General features: G+C 41.4%; 2 protein-coding genes across 13 annotated transcripts in view; one reads left to right on the forward strand and one right to left on the reverse strand.

Moving 5' to 3' along the window:
* The window catches only part of tpd52l2b (tpd52 like 2b), a 31,925-nt gene extending 31,583 nt beyond the window's left edge, over positions 1-342 (reverse strand). For 8 of the 9 annotated variants that reach the window (XM_015967312.3, XM_015967308.3, XM_015967311.3 and 5 more), the window contains exon 1: positions 132-330. In XM_015967312.3, the coding sequence (XP_015822798.1) occupies positions 132-150 (19 nt within the window). In that variant the 5' untranslated portion in view covers positions 151-330. Of the gene's footprint in view, positions 1-131 lie in introns of all 9 variants that reach the window. The other variant, XM_015967306.3, reaches the window with a different exon arrangement.
* LOC107390532 (histone-lysine N-methyltransferase SUV39H1) overlaps positions 1-20,765 on the forward strand; it is a 58,841-nt gene that overhangs the window by 35,356 nt on the left and 2,720 nt on the right. For 2 of the 4 annotated variants that reach the window (XM_054745633.2, XM_054745634.2), the window contains exons 4-6: positions 5,505-5,650; positions 11,251-11,907; positions 15,369-15,515. In XM_054745633.2, coding sequence (XP_054601608.1) covers positions 5,505-5,650; positions 11,251-11,907; positions 15,369-15,515 — 950 coding nt within the window. Of the gene's footprint in view, positions 1-4,922; positions 5,041-5,504; positions 5,651-11,250; positions 11,908-15,368; positions 15,516-20,765 lie in introns of those variants that run through there. The other 2 variants (XM_015967315.3, XM_015967314.3) reach the window with 2 other exon arrangements.

Here is a 20,765-nt window from a genome sequence, read left to right on the forward strand (position 1 = left end):
TACACATTCAGACGCACTGTGTGAAACATCTGGTTACCGTCTGAGTTCCTGAAACACCGTCTTAAATTGATCTGGTGCATTTCAGACACTGAGCTAACCTAAGTGGACCTCTTAGATAAGCTAACAATTACCATGACTAGCGGGGTCCATGGCGTCAGTTTGAAAGCACAGCTCCTCTTCTTAGATGAAGGGTGGACTTACATGAAAACCAATAGTTAGCCAGGAGGACGGCGGGGTGTTGACTAAACGTCCTACAGATCTAGCTCCACGTCGAGATGGTCTTCGATTGGCACGGCTTCCTCCAACTCTTGAAACCCGACCAGCCAGCTGAGTCAGCTCAAGCTAGAAAGCCTCCACATCCGGCGAGGCTTTTCAAAACAAAAGCTGTTCTTCTTCTTCATAAAGTTTTCTGGCGGTTTGCACGCAACGTCAAGGTGCATTACCGCCACATACTGGAGTGGAGTGTGGACCAGGCAAACTAATACCAGCAGATACTAAACCTCCAAAGAATTTAAAGAATTAAACATAAAATATTATACCAACTTTGAGTGTCAATCAGTTTCAAAATGCACACATTTGTAGATCTGTTGTGTGTGTTTGTACGACATGATTTGAGCTTGAAAATTGTGTATGTGTGTATGTGCAGTAGAATGTGAGAAGTTGCACACCAACATGTGACACGTCTGATCTTTTTCTGCGCGTGCTCATTTCCTCTTCTGCAGGTGTGTGATTCAGCTCTCACGTGGGTGAAACATTTTTTACAATCAATGTTTCAGAATGGACAAGCTTAGATCTGTCGATCTGTATATATGTTGATGGTAAAAACTCAATTTTGTAGTTCCGTTTGTTATGGGCCGCCATGGATTTCACATATGATGTCCGTGAAATTTAAAGACGCATTTTGATACCAAGAAAGTGTTTATTTTCAAACGGGGGAAACACTATTTTACATTTTGTGTGAAAATAAGTCCAGGACTACAAATGCATTTCACCAAAGTGACACCATCAAACCAGGCACATTGAAAAACGGGGGAAAATGGCTGTAAGTTCAGCAAACTTCAAATCCTTCCTTCGGGAGGAAAGAAACACCATAAATCTGGTCATGTGGTCAGTAGCAGCTACGCTAAAGGAGAAGAGATTATGTGGTGACGTACCTATTTCTGGTTTGTAGCCATGCTAATTTTGAACTTTTACAAGCTGATAAATCTCAAAGTACGTGACAGGCATGGTCGAAATACCCAACATTAGTTTTCATTTAAATTGAAGTATAACATCAATGGGATCCAGGGAGCAAGGCAACGCGGATTAGGAAATAACTTTTAACCTCGTTGACCTAATTTTTTCAGTCTTCTGGGGACAGATGAGCTGATCAGAAGGGGAGGAAACTTAGGCTCCCTACAACAGTCCCTGTGCTTTATTTTTAACTACTTTTACTACTACTACTTTTAAACATCTGCCGAGCAAGGATCAAGACAATCTTCTCTTTTATTTTATTTATTAGAAACACAGATATTTCCCTGCTCTCTGGCCATTCCAAGCGGTTCATGTCTGGAAACATGTGTGAGCAGATTGTCAAAGAGCTGTGTGATGGCAGAATGGAACCAGCTGGTGGTCGGCGAAGGCAGCAGATCTGAAGGATGTTGGAGATCCTGAGCCAAGCCACCTTCCACATTTGGCCACCCTGCGAAAGGCCAAACAAGAGAGGAAAGATTTGGAATTAGGAGACAGAGATCCCATTGCATCTTTGCAGTTGTTAAAGTACTTCACAGAGGCACAGTGAGGAACATAAGAATTTGAACACCTTGCAATTTTGCAAGTTCACCCACGTAGAAATCAGGGAGGGGTCTGAAATCCACATTGTAGGTGCATTCCCACTGTGAGAGACAGAATGTAAAAATAAAAATAAAAATCAGGACATGATTTGTAAAGAATTTATTTGTTTTGCACTGCTGCACATAAGTATTTGAACACCTGAGATAATCAGTATTAATATTTGGTACAGAAGCCTTTGTTTGCAATTACAGAGATCAAAAGCTTCCTGTAGTTCTTGACCAGGTTTGCACATACTGCAACAGGGATTTTGGCCCACTCCTCCGCACAGATCTTCTCTAGATCTGTCAGGTTCTGGGTCCGGTGCTGAGCAACACGAAGTTTCAGCTCCCTCCAAAGATTTTCGATTAGGTCTGGAGGCTGGCTAGGCCACTCCAGAACCTTGATATGCTTCTTATGGAGCTACTCCTTGGTTATCCTGGCTGTGTGCTTCGGGTCACTGTCATGTTGGAAGACCCAGCCACGACCCGTCTTCAATGCTCTGACTGAGGGAAGGAGGTTGTTGCTCAAAATGTCACAACACATGGCCCCGTTCATCCTCTCCTTAATACAGTGCAGTCGTCCTGTCCCCTTCGCTGAAAAGCACCCCCAAATCATGATGTTTCCACCCCCATGCTTCACAGTAGGGAAGGTGTTCTTTGAATGCAACTCCTCCTTCTTTTTCCTCCAAACACAGCGAGTGAAGTTGAGACCAAAAAGTTCTACTTTGGTCGCATCTGACCACATGACTTTCTCCCATGCCTCCTCTGGATCATCCAGATGGTCGTTGGCAAACCGCAGACGGGCCTGGACATGTGATGAATTCAGCAGGGGAACCTTTCGTGCGATGTGTGATTTGAAACCATGACGGCATAGTGTTCTACCAACAGTGACCTTTGAAACTGTGGTCCCAGCTCTCTTCAAGTCATTGACCAGCTCCCCCCGTGTCGTTCTGGGCTGATTCCTCACCTTTCTTATCATCAGTAATACCCCACAAGATGAGATCTTGCATGGAGCCCCAGTCCGAGGGAGACTGACAGTCTAGCCTCTTCCATTTTCTGACAATTGCTCCAACAGTTGATCTATTTTCACTAAGCTGCTTGGCAATTTCCCCCTAGCTCTTTCCAGTCTTGTGGAGGTCCACGATTTTGTCTCTGTTTTTTTTTTTTTTTTTTTTACAGCTCCTTAAGCTTGGTTTATGCTTGACGCATTCACTTTCCGCGCGGTGATGCGGCTCGCGGATGGAACGCGCTTCACAACTCGCAGCGTTTATGGTTCGTGCGGCTTGTCTCTGCGGTGAGCCAATATTCTCCCAAACTGTAGGGGGCAGCATGGACCTCTACGGCATGCATCCAACACTACACCATAGTAGAAGTAAAAATTACTGTTGTTTACAACATGGCATTCCAGCATTTTTAACAGCGTCCTCGTCTTTTCCGACAGTGCGAGCTATTTCTCTACAAGAATTATTAACAACATGTTGATCACGGTGATCTCTGAGAGCTGAATCATACTATTTACGAACCTCTGTGCGGAAATTTTGGGCCTTAAAAAGTCTGTGATGGTTAACATGGTGGGTTAAAAGCTGCTGATTTTGAAGCCATAATGGGAGTAGTAAAGCTAAACTGGATTAAAGCTTTTTTTAACACAACCAAATTCTATATTGTTTCACATACCAAAATATATTTTCCAAAATGTTGGAGGATTAGAATTTCTGTTAAAATGCGACTCTGAAATTTCTAAATTACCAATCAAACTCTGACTTCCTTAAGCAAGTTCTGCTCTACTGGAAAAAGATGTTCAGCCACTTTACACCGCAGAGCTCCACCTTGTGGAATAATAGAGCCATAGTAATTAATAGGAAGACTATATTTTAAAAAGAATGGTATGACAAAAAAGTTCTATACGTGACAGATTTGATGGATAAAAATGGTAATTTGCTATAATTTGAGTGCTTTGTCCAAAAGTTTAATTAAACTAGAGACAAATCAGTAGAGCTATTCCACTTCCCTTAAAATTCATGATAAAACATTTACTCATAAATTTAAATGTGTCAATTAAACTTCCTGAGCTGAAAAATGGCAAATTTAACTTGAGTGAACAAAAATGTAATTACAAAGTACTTGGAAGTATGCTTAAAAAAAGCTATTCTATGATATTGAAAAATCAATTAAAACAAAAATCACAGATAATGAAATTGCATTAACAAAGCCCTTTTGCAGCTATCTTAAATGGCCAATTGCACCTATGATGAAAGAAATTCAATTCAAAGTAATACATGATATGTATTCCGCTGCCCAAACTCTAAGGAAAAGATTCAAAGGTGAAATTAATAAATAAGTTTTTTGTATGACAGAAAGTGAAACTATTGAACACCTTTTCTTCTCATGTTCAGTCACAATTGGCTTTTGGAAAGATGTTTATCTATTGTTAAATATTGGGATAAATGATGTATGACTTAACAAATCAAAAGTGTTGATATACATGGATGCACTACCAAAAAATATATCCAAAATGGTGAACATTATTATCATCATGGGTAAATGGAAAAACAGCAAGCCTAACACTAACCATTTAAAAAATGAAATAAAACAATTTTAAACATCTCTAAAAGTATGAGAAAAATAACCCATATATAACCGATCTGTACAAAACAATGTCTGAGTTTCTTACTCTTTAAGTGACAATCCTGTGTATCAAGTATGCTTGAAATATGCTGAGATATTAACTCCTGTAAACTTATTTTTGTTTTATTTGTATTGTTATTTATTTTAGTTAAATTACTATTATTTTCTATCCGTTTATTTCATGTATTGTCATGCTGTAAGTTCTAAATGATAATTTCTTTCCTTAAAATATTTAATTTATACATTGCAATTTTCAGTTCTTTGAAAATATATGTTGTATTTTGCAAACCGAAAAAGTATTTAAAAATGTAAATTAAAAATAAAGCATTAAAAATAAATAAATAAATAAATAAATAAAATGACGCTTCCGGCGACCCATGGTCCTGAAGCAGATGGGCGTGACTTAAGTTTACTCAAACCAGCCAATCGCATTTTAGGTTATTCTACGAACCAATGGCACATTTGACAGATGACGCTCAGCCAATCACTAGCAGCTACGTCACACCCCGCTCAGTCTCGTCTCCGACGGACCGCCTAACTGGTTTCTTTCTGTTTTGGCGGGTGTGAGGAAACATGGCGGAAATTTTAAACGGTAACCCGAAAGGTTTGATGTTTTATTTTCTCTCACGGTTTCATCTATTTAGGTGTTCCGTTCACCTCGCGTGGACCTGAGTTCGACGCGAACTGCGGTTCGGTCCAGAGTTACTGCTGGTTTCTCCAGGAGGTGGTCCTGGTCTGTAAGGACTGTCCTAATGGCTTGTCCCACACGGTGGCTTTTATTATAAAGATCATTTTGTGGGCAGCTCTCGGTTGTCTGGATACGTTTAGACTTCATACGAACTTTGGTGCTGTTGGGTCAGGGTTCTAACTTTGTGTGATGCTGGTGCTTTTGGGTCGGGTTCTAACTTTGTGTGATGCTGGTGCTGTTGGGTCGGGTTCTAACTTTGTGTGATGCTGGTGCTGTTGGGTCGGGTTCTAACTTTGTGTGATGCTGTTGGGTCGGGTTCTAACTTTGTGTGATGCTGGTGCTGTTGGGTCGGGTTCTAACTTTGTGTGATGCTGTTCCAGGCTGCAACGTTCCCTGTAAGTTGACTTCCGACCAGCTGGAAGTTTTGTGTCGCTCGGAAAAGCTTCACTGTCGGGATCTGGGAGTGAGAAAAGCCAACCTGAATGATTATGAGGTGGAGTTCCTTTGTGACTACAAGAGGAGCAAGGTATTTATTATAATATGTGTGCGCGCGCGCGCGCAACAGGCACTGTAAATGTTTATTTTCTATGAAAACACAACGAGATGTATGTAAATTTGAGCGGAACTGAAGAATAGTTTGACTTATATTCCCGCCACGTCTGTCACTATTAGCGATGTTCTTACCATCTTTTCTACACCCACCATGTCCTGATCACGTGAAAGAAGCTTTGGATCATGTGTGTGACACTGAAATAAAGTTAGCATGATATTCATAGATTCGACATTCCTGCCTCAATTACTCCTGATCCGAGTGTCATTTAGAAACATAACACACCTCTTCAGAATCGTGTCAGCAAGATACAACCTTGTTTCCTTAAAACGATCCGTCCTCTGCTTGCAACTTGTTAAAATATGTGAAAATCTGCCAGGAGATGACAGAACCACGACCAGAGATTACCCCGTTTCACACTGAAAGCGTCGGCGGCGCGGAACTGTAACGGAACTTCACTGCTTCAGATGGAGTCCAATGTTGTCAGTGGAGTGTTTCAAACCAGCAATCTCCAGCCCGTCCCAGAAGCGGCACGCTGCCACTAAAGATTGGATCAGGTGCTGCTTTTGGGATGCATCAGTTTCCACAGTTAACATAGGGCTAGACAGGAAACCAGACATGGTTTCAGTGTAAAATCACTGGTAAATTTCAAAATAAAAGATGGTGCTGCTGCAGGACTCTCCTCTCAAACACACAGAGTGAAGTTCTCCCAACTCCCATACAGGACAATAATGTAATTTATAAAACTAGAGCTAATATGTTAAGCAAAAAAGCAGCTGAGAGTTTAAAACGGTCTCTAAAGGTGACAACAAGCTAGCCTAGCATTAGCAGCATGCTGCCGGTGTCGGTACAGGATCTGCTCGGGTGCAAGTTCGGCTCGGGGTCCGTCGACTACAGATGATGTCTAAGTAGTTGATTGGCTGAACATGAACCTTACGGAATTACGTAATCACGTTACGTTGGTATCAGGTTACGTTGGTCCAGGCAAATCTTTGTGTTGTAAAGCTGGACAACTTTTACAAAGAAATCCATCATTACCTCTTTGAAAATACACTTTTTGCATAGAGCTGCATGTATATTAGGGCTGAACGATTAACTGCATGTGCAATTAAATTGCGATGTGACAAAAGGAGATTTTCTAATCGCAAAGGCCGCAATTTGGCAGCGAGTGGTTAGCGCAATGCTAATATACGTGGAAAAACCCATAGGAATGCTAATGCTAATATCACCGATTACATTCTTACAAATTATGAATTAGAAACGTGCCAAATGATTACATTTGGAGTCTAATAGAAAGTAAAACTACCATCAATCATATAAGTACAGACAGGTATTTTAGTAAAGCCAGAACACTTTTAACTCCAGAGCTTTGGCTAGCAGCTATGAGCGTACCTGAACTACGCATGGACAAGACGTCAAAAACTCTAAACACAAAATACTTCAATAAACGGGACACACTTGTTTCCTGCAAATACAATTTCACAGGTGTTGCTAATACCTATGATCCTTTAAGGGATGTGCTCAAAGAGGAGTTCAACATTATGAATACAATATAGTGTTTTATTTTACAAATACCATTATAAACACAAACTTACGTCTTAAGAAACATTATTTTAATAACGAAACTGCTAAATTCTTTCCAATAGTATAGATGTGTAGTGTATTTTGTCCGAGTGGGTTTGACGTCATCGGCAGTCGAAGGACCCCGAGCCGATCCTGTACCGACACCGGTTAACAGCAATTCTTACAGCTCGTTTTTCTTTTACTCAGCTAAGTATAATTTCATATTTTACTTTGAATTCACAGTAAGTATACAGTTGTAGGGTTTCAAAACACCAAAGAGAAGCCTTACCTTTTACTCAGAGGTAAATGCTCCCACTTTTTTGGATTGGGGTTCTTCACCGGTTTCCAGCAGGAGTGAGCTGCCCACGAAGGAGCCTGTCTTTAAGTCGGCTCTACTAAAGAGGCTGATCGGTATCGGCCTACCGATAAAGCGGTTGACCCTTACTACATAGTACACTAGTGGCACCAAATTGCCCCACCTGATCAACACTCACCCTCTGCTAGGTACACATTATAATAGAATTTTTTAAACTTAAGCCGGGCGAACACTGTGCGACTTTTTCACTCGTAGTGCTCAGCTTCAGCTCAAACTGTATGACTTCCTCGCAGGGCAGATCTCACGAGTCATGCACTCACACTGTACGACCCAGTTCTCGGATGCGACATGACTGCTCACACTGTACGTCTGGTAGCAACACGTCGGACCCAAAAACATGCTAAAAATAGCAGTTTTTACACAACACGTCAGACTTTTTTGTCTTGTTTTGCCTGTTGTCCTTCTGGAGTGCTGCAGGAGGACACACAGGGATTTATGGGGGTTGGATGAGGAAAACGAAATAAAGAAAGTAAATCTGTGTTTTGTGATCAGTTTAATTTGACATGAACACGACAAACACGCTTTCTTGACAATCTTTGTGAGAAAAAACTCGCACTGTCGGAAAAGACGAGGACGCTGTTAAAAATGCTGATATGCCATGTTGTAAACAGTAATTTCTACTTCTACTATGGTGTAGTGTTGGATGCATGCTGTAGAGCTCCATGCTGCCCCCTATAGTTTGGGAGAATATTGGCTCACCGCAGAGACAAGCCGCATGAACCATAAACGCTGTGAGTTGTGAAGCGCGTTCCATCCGCGAGCCGCATCACCGCGCGGAAAGTGAACGCGTCAAGCATAAACCAAGCTTAACCTGTTGCTGGTCTCGTTTCATTTTATTGCACAGCTTTATTTCCGTTTATCCATGCTCAGCACTTTGTTAAACTCATTTTGTTAACTATCAAGTCTAAAATGCTCCAATGCAGTGGATTTTCCTAACCGCTTCATTTATAAGTACATTTTGTTATCATGTGATGAGCTAGCTCTTCCTCTGTGGTTTTGACAGTGGCACTCTTGCACCCTCTGGTGGCACAAAATATATCCATGACTGAAAGAAAAAAAACTATTTTACCTGGTTACAACATCAATGGCAAATAACTGGTTAACTATAAACATCCCTAACCTTTAACTTTGATTACATCACACATTTGCTGTGGCATTGTTTCAATAAGCTTCTGCAATGTCACAATATTTATTTCCATCCAGTGTTGTGTTAAGGGCCAGCAGTCCTCTCTTTCGTGTGTGTGCGTGAGTTAGCATATGCTTGGGATGGGATTGAGGGTGGGAGGAGGGGGATACAAAGGGGATCTCGTATGTGAATCTGGGAGAAGTGGAAAACCGACTGCTGTCTGTTTTTAATATTGTAAAGCGCTTTGAGCTGCATCTGTGTGAAAAGCGCTTCATGAATAAATTTGATTTGATTTAAAGTTTCACCAAGATTTTGCATTGATGACGGTAGAGTCTGACCACTGCACAACGCCTTCTCCAGCACGTACTAAATATTCTCAGTGGGGTTAAGGGCTGGACTCTGGTGGCCAGTCCATGTATGAAAATTATGTATCATGCTCCCCAAAACACTCTTTCACTATTTGAGCTTAATGAATCCTGTCATTGTCATCTATGAATTTGCCTGTACCAATTAGAAAAAAGTCTATTGATGGAATAACCTGCTCATTCATATTCAGGTATATTTAGTTAGGATTATTTTTAAAACGATTATTCTGACGATTATTTTATCGAATAGTCGACTATTCTAATGACTATTTAGACGATTAATCTAATGATTATTTTTCTATTGCACAATTAACAAAAACCAGAAAATCTCAAAGAAATTCCTCAAAAAAATTAATAAATTGTTACTGTAAGAGAATAAAAACTACAGGCCTTCCATTTTGTACAACACTTCTTTTATTGTGTTGCAGTTGGTTATGTTCTGGTGACGTGTAGAACTTGGGAGTGCAGGCTGCTGCCTGAGAGGTGGTAGAAGATGGAGTGTCTCCATGCTGCTTTGTTTTGGTCACTTATGAGCGTGAGGCGAGTGGTGTTACGACTCTTCCTGGAGAGTTTGGCTCGTGTGCAAAAGGAAGGGACAATAACGGGATTTAAAAGTTAAAATGATGATCAGGTTTATTTACAACTACAAAAAACATAAATCTTTCCATCCACAATTTGGGAATAATAAAACAAATTCTGCCCGTGGAGCATTAAAACAAAGTACAAATAAGTAGGGATGTCCCACTGGGCAAAGATTATTGGGTTCTGGACCAAAATAAGGATCTCCAAAGGTCCAAACTCTAAACTGGGCGGTTAAACCAAACTCACGGTGATATTTTACACTAAACTTAAAACGAACAACACTCTAAATGTAATAAAAGGGAGATCTGCACCACAAAAAAGATGAACTCTAAACCAAAACGTAACAGCTTATCCAAACGCAAGAAGCTGTTGGTGAAAATGCTAACAGTAGCTTTACCAACGTTAAGTTCAAGTTACCAAGTTTAAATAAACCAGAAACACCCAGCAGCAAACAGACCAGCACGGAGGAGAGACTGCTACCACCAAAACAGCTCTCCTCATGTCTGAAAGAAGCTCCTTAATGAAGGGAGAAACGCTCCCGGTGATTTTCTACATCTGCTTTAGAGACGGAGCAGCACATCTGACCCCGGAAGTTGTCCGTTGCCGGGAGACGAAGGCGGGCAAAACAGGAAAGGAATCTAGTAGCGGACGGACGTTGTTCCGGGTCTTCGGTATTTGGCGGAGATGTTAAAGGCAGAGACGAGGGCGAGCTAGAGGAAAAACTGGCAGATTCCTCCTCCATTTACAAACTCCTGGGGATGCAACAAGTGGGCGCGGTGCGTCGACTACCGGATCTGACGTCGACACATTTTTAGAATTGAGTCATAAATGTCATCGACGCTTCGCTACAGCTCTAATATTTAGGTAGTCCGCTTCTTTGAGCACATCCTGTTGCTGCACCTAGACCTGACCAACTGCAGCAACACCAAATCATAGCACTGCCCCCACAGGCTTGTACAGTAGGCATGATGGGTGCATCGCTTCATATGCCCTTCTTTTGATCCTCTGGAACAGGGTACATCTGGGCTCATCAGACTACACGACCTTCTTCCATTGCTCCAGAGTCCAATCTTTATGCTCCAAATCAATCTAAAGTTTTCTCCCCCAATTTGCTTCATTGATTAGTGGTTTTCTTACAGCTACACAGCTATTTAGTCCCAATCTCCTAAGTTCCCTTCATATTGTGCATGTGAAAATGCTCTTACTTTCACTATTAAACATAGCCCTGAGTTCTACTGTTGTATTTCTTTCAAATTATTTGACCTAGGCAACTGATTGCCAATCACATTCATTCAGTATTATTTTGGCCACATTTCTTCCTTGAAGACGATGAGTCCCCACTTTCAGTTTTTAATGTGTTGAACAGTCCTTAATGCAATTTTAGTTTTTTCTGCTATTTTCATTGATGTTTTCTCTGCTTGATGCATGCCAATGATTTGACCAGTGTAGTTTAACACTTGACTTCTTTTATCATCTTATCTTGTATGTCAGAGCTGCACAAGAATCTGAATTCTGTAAATTGAAATCTAATTGTTTTTACAAACTAAAGGTGTTGTCTTTTCAGGAGGAGCTCTATTTGGTGAAGTGGAAAGGCTTTCCTGAATCCGATAATAGCTGGGAACCCAAGAGGAACCTCAAATGTCCGGAACTGATGAAAGTGTTCCACCTGGACCTAGATCAGATGCTAAAACGGCAAAAGAGACGCGGCCTTCCCAAAAAGTTGGATAAGGAGGTTTCATTGTTCCTGGTTCAGAAAGCCAAACTACGCCAGAGACTGCAGAGATGGGAAGCCCATTTGAATCAGATTCGCAACCACCCAGGCCGTATTTTTGTCAAAAATGAAGTGGATTTAGAAGGTCCTCCTAAAACCTTTACTTACATTAACAACTACAAAGTTGGCCCAGGCATTGTGTTGGATGAGATGGCTGTGGGTTGTGAATGTAAGAATTGTTTCGAAGAGCCGGTGAATGGCTGCTGCCCTGGAGCCTCCTTGCATCGCATGGCCTACAATGACAAGGGTCAGGTCCGAATCCAGCCGGGAAAGCCCATATATGAATGTAATACCCAGTGCAACTGTGGGCAAGACTGTCCCAACAGAGTGGTGCAAAAGGGGATTCAGTTTGACTTATGCATCTTTAAGACGGACAACGGCCGTGGTTGGGGTGTCCGCACACTGCAGCACATCAAGAAGAACACATTTGTCATGGAGTACGTGGGAGAGGTAAGATCTAAACCAATCTTGTCAAAAATAAAATGTTAAAGTGCTGAACACTCATTTAATCAATTATTTTGCAGTAGTCTCTATAGTAGGAATAAATGCCTTGTAAGTAGGGTTGCAACAGTTGTAAACTTTGGTGGTACGGTTATAGTCCGAGAAATAATCGTGGTTTCACAATTACCACGACTATTTTACATGAATTGATTTCACATTTGTATTAACGTATATAAATCACAAACACATACCCTATAAAGTTTTAATAAATTGCATGATTACAGCCCATAAATCTATCTATTGCTCCTTTTCAGAGATTCTGCTTAGAAAAATTAATTTGTAAAATCAAAGTGATGTCTGTAATTTTTAAATTACAGTTTAAAAGTTAGAAAATTTGTTTAAAAGTGCTGAACACTTGTTTAATCAATACATTTGCAATGATCTTTAATAGGAATGAATAACTTATAGATAGTACTTTGAAAGAAAAAAACACACTAGTGCACCATTTTCAAGATTTTGAAGTGAGCCACATCCCAGCTAAGTTTCAGACAACACGATTTGGAGTCTTATTTCCTGATATTTGGACACCTCACATCGGACTGGATAATACGGATGTAAGAAACTATCGATGTGGCGTTATATCATGAATTTTTTTCTGCAATAATATATTGATATTCAAAAGCCGTATGTCAAATTTTTGGAAGAATTTACATGCAAACATTTCTGCAATTTCTTTTCTTTTGATGCAATTCATATGCCAACTGCTAATTGGCAGCAGTGTGCATTGGGCTTTGTTTGCATCATTAAAATGTAAATCCCTCTATTATGGTTCAGGTACTTCATGTTAAACATGTTAAGTATCAGTTAGGCCTGTATTGAATTTTCCTAAAATAAATTCAGTCTTAAAAAATCACTAACGTCTGACTGAATGTATAGCAATATATCATGATATAGTGTATTGTCTCCCCTGTATCGTGATACGTATCGTATCGCCATATTTTCACCAATATACATCCCTACTGGTTAACAGCAACACGACTACCACTGACTTGCACATTGATATTTTATCTCCACAAATAACACAAGCCTGGAAGAGTTCTGCTGTGTGGTGGAGTTGCTAATGCTAACGGTTAGCTTCTACTAGCAGAGATGTTCTCTGCGGTTTCCTGGCCACTAAACTAACAGCCTTCCCCGTCATGAATCGAGATGGATGAGTCCATGAATGTTAAGTGACAGTGTGACGTAGATCTGTAAGGATTTTCTAATCCCAGAGATTCACCATCTATTTTCTATCAGAAGCTAATGCAGGAGATAAGTGTAGGAGACCGTTTTCATGTTCAGCCTGCATGAAATGAATGACAGATTATATTCAGAAATCATCTTTAAAAATAGTTTTCCACACCTTTAATTATATTTGCATAATTGCCGCTTAGAGTTTCTATAAAAAGACAAAAAGGTTTACCTGTTGACAACTGGTCAGGGTTAACAATGAAGTATGGAAACACCTTCATAAAATAAGATGCTAAATTCCATCTAGTGCAGTTGTTATGTCTTGGTAAAGAAAAGCTGCTCACTAACACATGTAGACAGATTTCAGAACAGTATTTGAGAGTCGTGGGTATTTTGTGTATGAAGACAAATTTTCAGATGTTTGAGCTCAGCTCGTGAAAAATTGGGAACAAAAACAAAAGTGTTGCGTTTATATTTTTGTTCACTGTATGCAAGAGATAGGTAGGGGCACGATCCATATTTTTTCACCTTCTATCCAATTCCGATACCTGAATTTAGATATCTGCTGATACCAATTTTATTCTGATACAACAGTTCTATTTTCTTAAATATAATTATTATTTTAATCATTATGGTTGATTTTATGAGGCTATAATAAACTCTTCTCTACAATCATTCCAATTCTCGCGCTGCTCTGGGTGGCTGCATGTTGGAGTAGCTGTGTTAACTACTAGGGGTGTTTCAAACAGGGTACTTTTCGATTCGATTTTGATTATGGGAGCTTCGATTCTTCGATTATAATGATTTTTGGTTTGATTCGATTACTGGTGCCACGATTCTTCAATTATTGACATTTTTATTGCTTTTTTCATAAAAGATTGTCTTCTTCTTTATCTACATTTGTAAATAAATAACCTATCAATTAATTCAGTTCCTCTAAAACCACTCTCTGTAAATAAATACATTTTTTTAACATTTAACTATTTTTCAAAGACAAATTCTTATTTTATGACTTTGTGACGTGTAAATATTTGCACTTTGACCAACTTAACTTCAATCAGGGAAAGCTTTACTTACACTAGTGTCCTCTCCATTGTTGGGAAACACTGAAAACAGGCAAGCCCTGGATTTAATGAGGTAATTAATTCAAGTAAACAAGATTTTTACTTCCATCAAATTTATTTAATGGAAACTTAATGAGTCTGGCACATGATAACATTACAAAAAAGCTGCCATACAGATTAAATAGATAAATTCACCTTATTCAGTCTGGAATATAGGAAACAGAAAAAAACTGCTATATTTGAAGGTAAAATGTTGCATTTTTTCAGAACAAAAGTGCATAATTCAACTGAACATATATTCAGCCTGGAGCTTCAGTACAGTGAGGCGAACACAACAAAATAGAGCAGAGTGAGCAGAGTGACACATACTCATTTGTCCTCCCATACTCCCTCCCCTCCCTCTTGTCCCCCTACATCCTGTTGTGTGAGATGGGCAAATGTCAACATTGTGCTACTTTGACTCTCACTCATCTCTTGAGTTTGAAGAAGGTGACACACTAACTTCCACCTGTTCTTGTCCGACAAGAGAACAAAATGCGCCGTTACAGTAACGAAGGATTTGGTGGCAGCCGATGTCCGTCTGTCAGTATCTGCAAGCTTGGATCTGTATTGGGCATGCTTGAATAAATGAAATCTCAGCCTCATAAACTATGAGCAATTGGCCTTTTTACACAATAGGAATACGGAGTTGTTTTTGTGGTGATTTTGTTTCTTTTTCTTATTTATTTTTGTCCTGATTGTGCCCTGTGCAATTTTATGACAGAATAAATAAAATAAACGGATAAATAAAATTACATTAATTTTAAGATCGTCTTAAATTATCAAGATCTCAGTTTCAGTCAAAATAATTGTGATTATCATTTTTGCCATAATCGAGCAGCCCTACTTGAAATGCCTTCTTCCACCTTCACAATATTGAGTGTTTTAACCCAATTCACACCACACCACACAAGTCAAAAGCCTCTGGGTCATTCTCAACAACACCCTCTAATTTGCACCTCATATTTGTAATGTCACCCGAAATGCCTTCTTCCACCTTCGCAACTTTTCCCGAATTTGTTCATCATTGTCCTAGTCCAACACTGAAATCTAGATGATTTGAAAGAACTTTTCATAATCATGTGAATGATATTTTTTAGTAAATGAAGGTAAATAACACAATCTTGCTTTCCTCAGATCATTACAACTGATGAAGCGGAGAAGCGAGGCCATTTTTATGACTGCCAGGGCTCTACCTACCTTTTTGACCTTGACTATGTGGATGATGTGTACACGGTGGATGCAGCTAACCTGGGAAACATTTCTCACTTTGTCAACCACAGTGTGAGTATCATCAGTTCTTAGCCCTTCCAAATGACCTTTGGGGTCGTGATAAACTTGCTGTGTAATGACGCGAATGCTTGTTTAAAGTGGCTGCCACACATTACTTGCGTTGACTGAAAGCATCATTTATGTGCTTCCTGTGAGATTAACGGTTCCAAACGCTGCAATATACAAGTAACTAGTAGGTGGAATTGACAAAACGAGCAAGGGACAATCACCACGGTGACTCAGTCTCTGATTTAGAAGTCTTTCACACCTTCTACAATATTGCTGCTGTCTTTTTTGTTGTGATCTCAAAATTAACCAGTAAGTGACTTCTTTTATTGACACCGTGTTTGTTTTGGTTGTTCCCACAAACCCGGCTCTCTTTCCGGTCCGAGTTTTCTAGTGCGCCCCCTATTGGAACACTTCAGTACTAAATGCATTGCAGTGCTGTGAAGCAGTAATTATGTGAACAAAGAAGCAGCCTGCTGCTTGCGCTAACCCAAGGTCAAACAGCAAGTAAATCGTGGCCCTTAAAGGTACTATCTTGAGATTTTTAGTCTGGAACTTTTTTGCCATATTGCTTTTTACATACTGATGGCAACCAGTAAATGTAATGTTTGTCCAAAGGGTGAAAAAATTGTAATTGTCTCTGAGACATAGAATCCTGGAAAATACCTCATCCATTCCAGCGCAAGTCCATCCAAGCTATATTATAAGATCATATTTGAATGTCTGTCGCCCCTCTGTGCACAAAACGGTCAATCTTGACCAAGCAGGGGTGAGGAATGAGCACCACCTCACCCCTGCCATGTGGACCTCAAGGGATAAACCATCAACCCTGCTCAAGGGTCACCTTTCCTGAAGGGGTCACCCGATAGGACAAATGAGGGAGGGATATATGAAAGTGCACCAATGTCCCAACCCCCGGTAGACAAAGAAGGCCATCCCACTCGAGAATACAATTCACAATGATGGGTCAGTGGTCTACAGCTAGGCATGATAAACTACATCAATCTATACAAAAGGTCAGCATAATCCAGAAGAGACAGAAATGTTGCAGTGACTAGTCGTTATTTTTACTTAAAAAAACTGTTTAAAGGAATCCCTGTCTGAGATTGAGTTTCTTCACAAGATTATCTATATGGGGCTTGAAGGAGAGGGTGCCATTGATCCAGACACCAAGGTGTTTGTTTGTGTGGACCACCTCTATGATATTTCCCTCAAGAGTGCTCACTGAGGGCATACGTAGAGGTCTTTTTTTAGAGTTTGAAAAGATTATCTTAGTCTTGTCGGCATTGAGGACCAATTTTAACTGCAGAAGTGTTTGTTGGACCTTATTAAGAACTTTCTGTAAGAATTGAACAGCTTTATTAAGAGACGTTCAAAAACAGTAAATGAGTGTGTCATCAGCGTAAAAGTGCACATTAGCATCCAACAAATTTTGTTCTATGTCACTGATATACATACAGTGGGGCAAAAAAGTATTTAGTCAGCCAACGATTGTGCAAGTTCTCCCACTTAAAAGGATGACAGAGGTCAGTAATTTACATCATACCGTAAATCCTCTAATACAGGCCGCCGCGTCTCCAATTCTGGCCGGTGTCGGAGTCGGTGGAGGTAAATAATGGCCGGTCTCTTATTGTGGCTGGATGGAATGTGGTAACAAGCAAGTACGAGCGTCCCAGCGGCAAAGTTAAAGTCCACAAATCAATCCGCAGGTGGCAGTAGGGGTTCACGCAGACATTTATTAGGCTTTTTCTTCAACGCTTTGTAACGCTACAGACACGATCCTCTATCACGCTCCTACCACACAGAGTCACGGTGTCAGTTAACCATGCTAATTCAACCCGCACCACAGAACACACATCACCTTCCCTGTGGCTTACATAACACTCACACAACACGCAAATCAGCACATAGGAACTAGCAGAACGATAGGAAACACATATAACACAATACCCAGAATGCACCTGGCTTACAACCCCAGCCAGGTCATTACACTATCAAGTTCAAAGAGAACGTGCTGATTATGCTGCAGAACACTCTGGAGAGCAGCAGTAGGGGGTGTATGAACTACAGCAATCCCTCGTTTATCGCGGTAGATGCGTTCCAGACCTGGCCGCGATAGGTGAAAATCCTCGAAGTAGGGACTCCCAGCATGCCCCTCGCGGGGATTCCCTCCACGTCGCACCTACGTCACAAACCGCGGCTATAAACGGAAGTCGCCTTTCCAGCTCACCACTCAGTCATCGTTTCTTCAGATTCACGATCAGAGTTTCCAACCTACCGATCAATCCAACGAACTATCAGCTCATAGTAAGTTATCTTACTTACTTCTGGAAAGCCCGGCATTTCCGTGTCACTTCGTTGACGCTCGAACGCTCGGGGGTTTCCTAGAGCAGCCGGCGTTTCACCGACGCTATCACTTCCGCGTCTGTGAAACCACGCTCCCTATTGAATTATCGTATGATCACATTCTCTTTTTGGGGGTAAAACTCAAGTGCCAGACCGTAGGTACTGACACGCGATCGTTCATGTCGGTTCATTTCCTTTAATGTTTTCTGTCTTTTATTTGCGCCTGATGTGTATCGCTGCTGTGGAGCGGGGCGCGTCACAGCAGGGAGCGCTCAGCTGTTTTCGCGGTCGGTAGATCTGCCTCCTGAGCACGGCCACAGTAACAATCAGGTGTCGCCAACTCAAAAACTAATTTAACACGCGATCGTTCATGTCAGTTCATTTCCTTTAATGTTTTCTGTCTTTTATTTGTGCCTGATGCGTTTCGCTGCATGCTGTGGAGCGGGGCGCTGCGCGCATCACCTTGTCCTCCGACGCACTGATCACTGATACGGCCGCCAAACAGCAAGCGCTCCGCTGTTTTAGCGGTCGGTAGATCTTTTAGAACTGCAGTTCAAAGGTAACTCATGAGGTGAATATATATGAACCCAGGTAGCAGTTTCTCTTTAGGATTGAGAGGAGATGCAGGAAGATAATAAACAGGCAGGACAGAAAAATAGTCAAATAAAAACAAGTTAGTTTTTGTACCTGCTGGTTGCAACAAACAGACACCACTGAAGGTAATCAGAAGTGAGGAACAGAAAATTAAATAATTATTTTAATGTTTAGAGCAGCAGGAACTCCGAGAGGCTGCAGGCGCATCAGTGAGTTTGCGGCCGCTGCGCAGGGGGAGGGGGGAGAGGGCTGAAGCAGGGGGAGGGGGGAGAGGGCTGAAGCAGGGGGAGGGGGGAGAGGGCTGAAGCAGAAACTACCATTGTTAAAAGAAATGTGTTTAACTTTGAAAATGTGGGCGCACTTTTAATTGTCAAAAAGTCCAGCGAACCATTAGTTCATTTTGCTCAAATAGAAATAGAGGCCTGCCTCTAATACTGGCCCTCCTTCCAATAAAAGCCTGGAGCTTGAGTCAAATACAGGCCCGGGCCTGTATTAGAGGATTTACGGTAGGTACACTTCAACTGTGAGAGACAGAATGTGGGAAAAAAAAATCCATGAATTCACATGGAAGGATTTTTAAAAAATTTAATTGAGTGCAAGATGTTGTTTTGTCTAACTGACCGACGATGGACTTCAGGAGGAAGACGAGAGACGCTATCTGTTCCGATCTACGTACCGTGCGGAGACTCCCGTGTTAGATTCAGATGCCAGGTCCTTGGACTCTCCTTGGTGCTGGAACTGGTGAAACAGCGTCGGCAGCACGACAAACCAGTCTAAGGATCGTCTCCCGGTACCACGGCAGGTTTTCAGTGTCACGTAGAGACCCCCCCCCCTTTCTGGGTCAGAGAGTTCAGCTTTTATTCTGAAGGAACCGTCGTCTTGTTGATAAAACGACAGAATTTTCCAGCTTGACAGTTCTCAGCTTAAAAGTAGAAAATACAGCTGGCCAGTCTGTACTTCACTTAGTGATGATGGACATCAGATGGATTTGAGAGCTGGTCGAGTACTTGGTTGGAACTGCGTTGAACCAAGTTGAGCTACGTTGAAACTAGCGTCTGAGTGTGCGTTGAACTCCGTTGTAACTAAATTAAAATGGCGTTGTTCTGTTTTATTAAGCTTAGTTGTTTATGATTCTTAGCGAATCGGAGTGGACAGATTAACTAAACACCATAGAACTCTGCCACGCATTAGAAAGGAAGTTCTGATTGGATGAGTGAACAATGTGTCATGTGTTTACCTTATGTGGATCAGGATGTCTAGCTCAGTTAGCCCAAAGTCCTGTTATTCATTAAACACATAAATCATAACATTGTGATTTCACAGATCAGTCACCTAATTATAATCATTTTGTACACATTCACAAACATAATAACGTATTCAAGTTTGAATTTGTTTGTTCCCTCAACAACTCGATTTTATCGTCGCATACTTCCGGCATACAACGCAGTACATCACCAACTCCGCTTTGCTGTACTCGAGCCAGTGGCCGTGTTCGAGACGAGTCAGTTCTGCGCAGATTAGACCAGCGGTGATCGGCGAGCAGTGCATGCCGGTTAGATTTGTGTCCGACTTGACGCCGACGTGCTCTGACGTCATGCATACGTAGGCAACGATAACCTCGTGAGATCAAGGCGGCCGCAGATTTTGGAGCAAGGCGCTGCAGTTGCTCTCCCTCAGCTGCAAAACCTAGAGGATGACGGGAAACGCCTGGCTCTCACCTGATCTAAGATCTGATTGGTTCACATTTTGATCCAAACATCCGGTGGTAGAACATGAAACGTTAGTTGGTCACATGTATTCTGTAAATCATGTTATGTTGATGATGACAACAATATAGGCCATAAAGAGAAATGTGATTTGTTTTCTTTTGTCACGTTTCCTATGAGCACACTGAAGCTACAGCTGATAACCTTTACTTATTATTACAGTCATGTCTTCATATACAATATATGATATCCACAAGCACGTGAGGATGTGTTTCAGCTGCTAACAGGCACCAGAATTAAAATTGAACAAGTGTGAACGCTAACGCGATATCTTCAGCCATCGTCACCCCCGAGCTACACATGTAGGGAAATCTGTCTGACTTAAACGCCGGCTTTCAGCCACTCCCACCCCGCAGGGACTTAAACCCACACTGCCATCAGCTTCTGGAGGCTGCTGAGCCCCGCTGCGGGCCAGGTCCGACCCGGCTTTCAGCCCTTCCGTCTGCTCTCGTCTGTTTTCCAGGTGAGCCGCTGCTCAACTCGAACACGGCCATTCTCTGCGCCTCCCGTCTTCTTTAATCCACCAAGAATCATTCCACCTACGCACACG

Source organism: Nothobranchius furzeri, chromosome 15 (genome assembly GCF_043380555.1).
Source record: "Nothobranchius furzeri strain GRZ-AD chromosome 15, NfurGRZ-RIMD1, whole genome shotgun sequence".
In the NCBI taxonomy this organism is placed as follows: domain Eukaryota; kingdom Metazoa; phylum Chordata; class Actinopteri; order Cyprinodontiformes; family Nothobranchiidae; genus Nothobranchius; species Nothobranchius furzeri.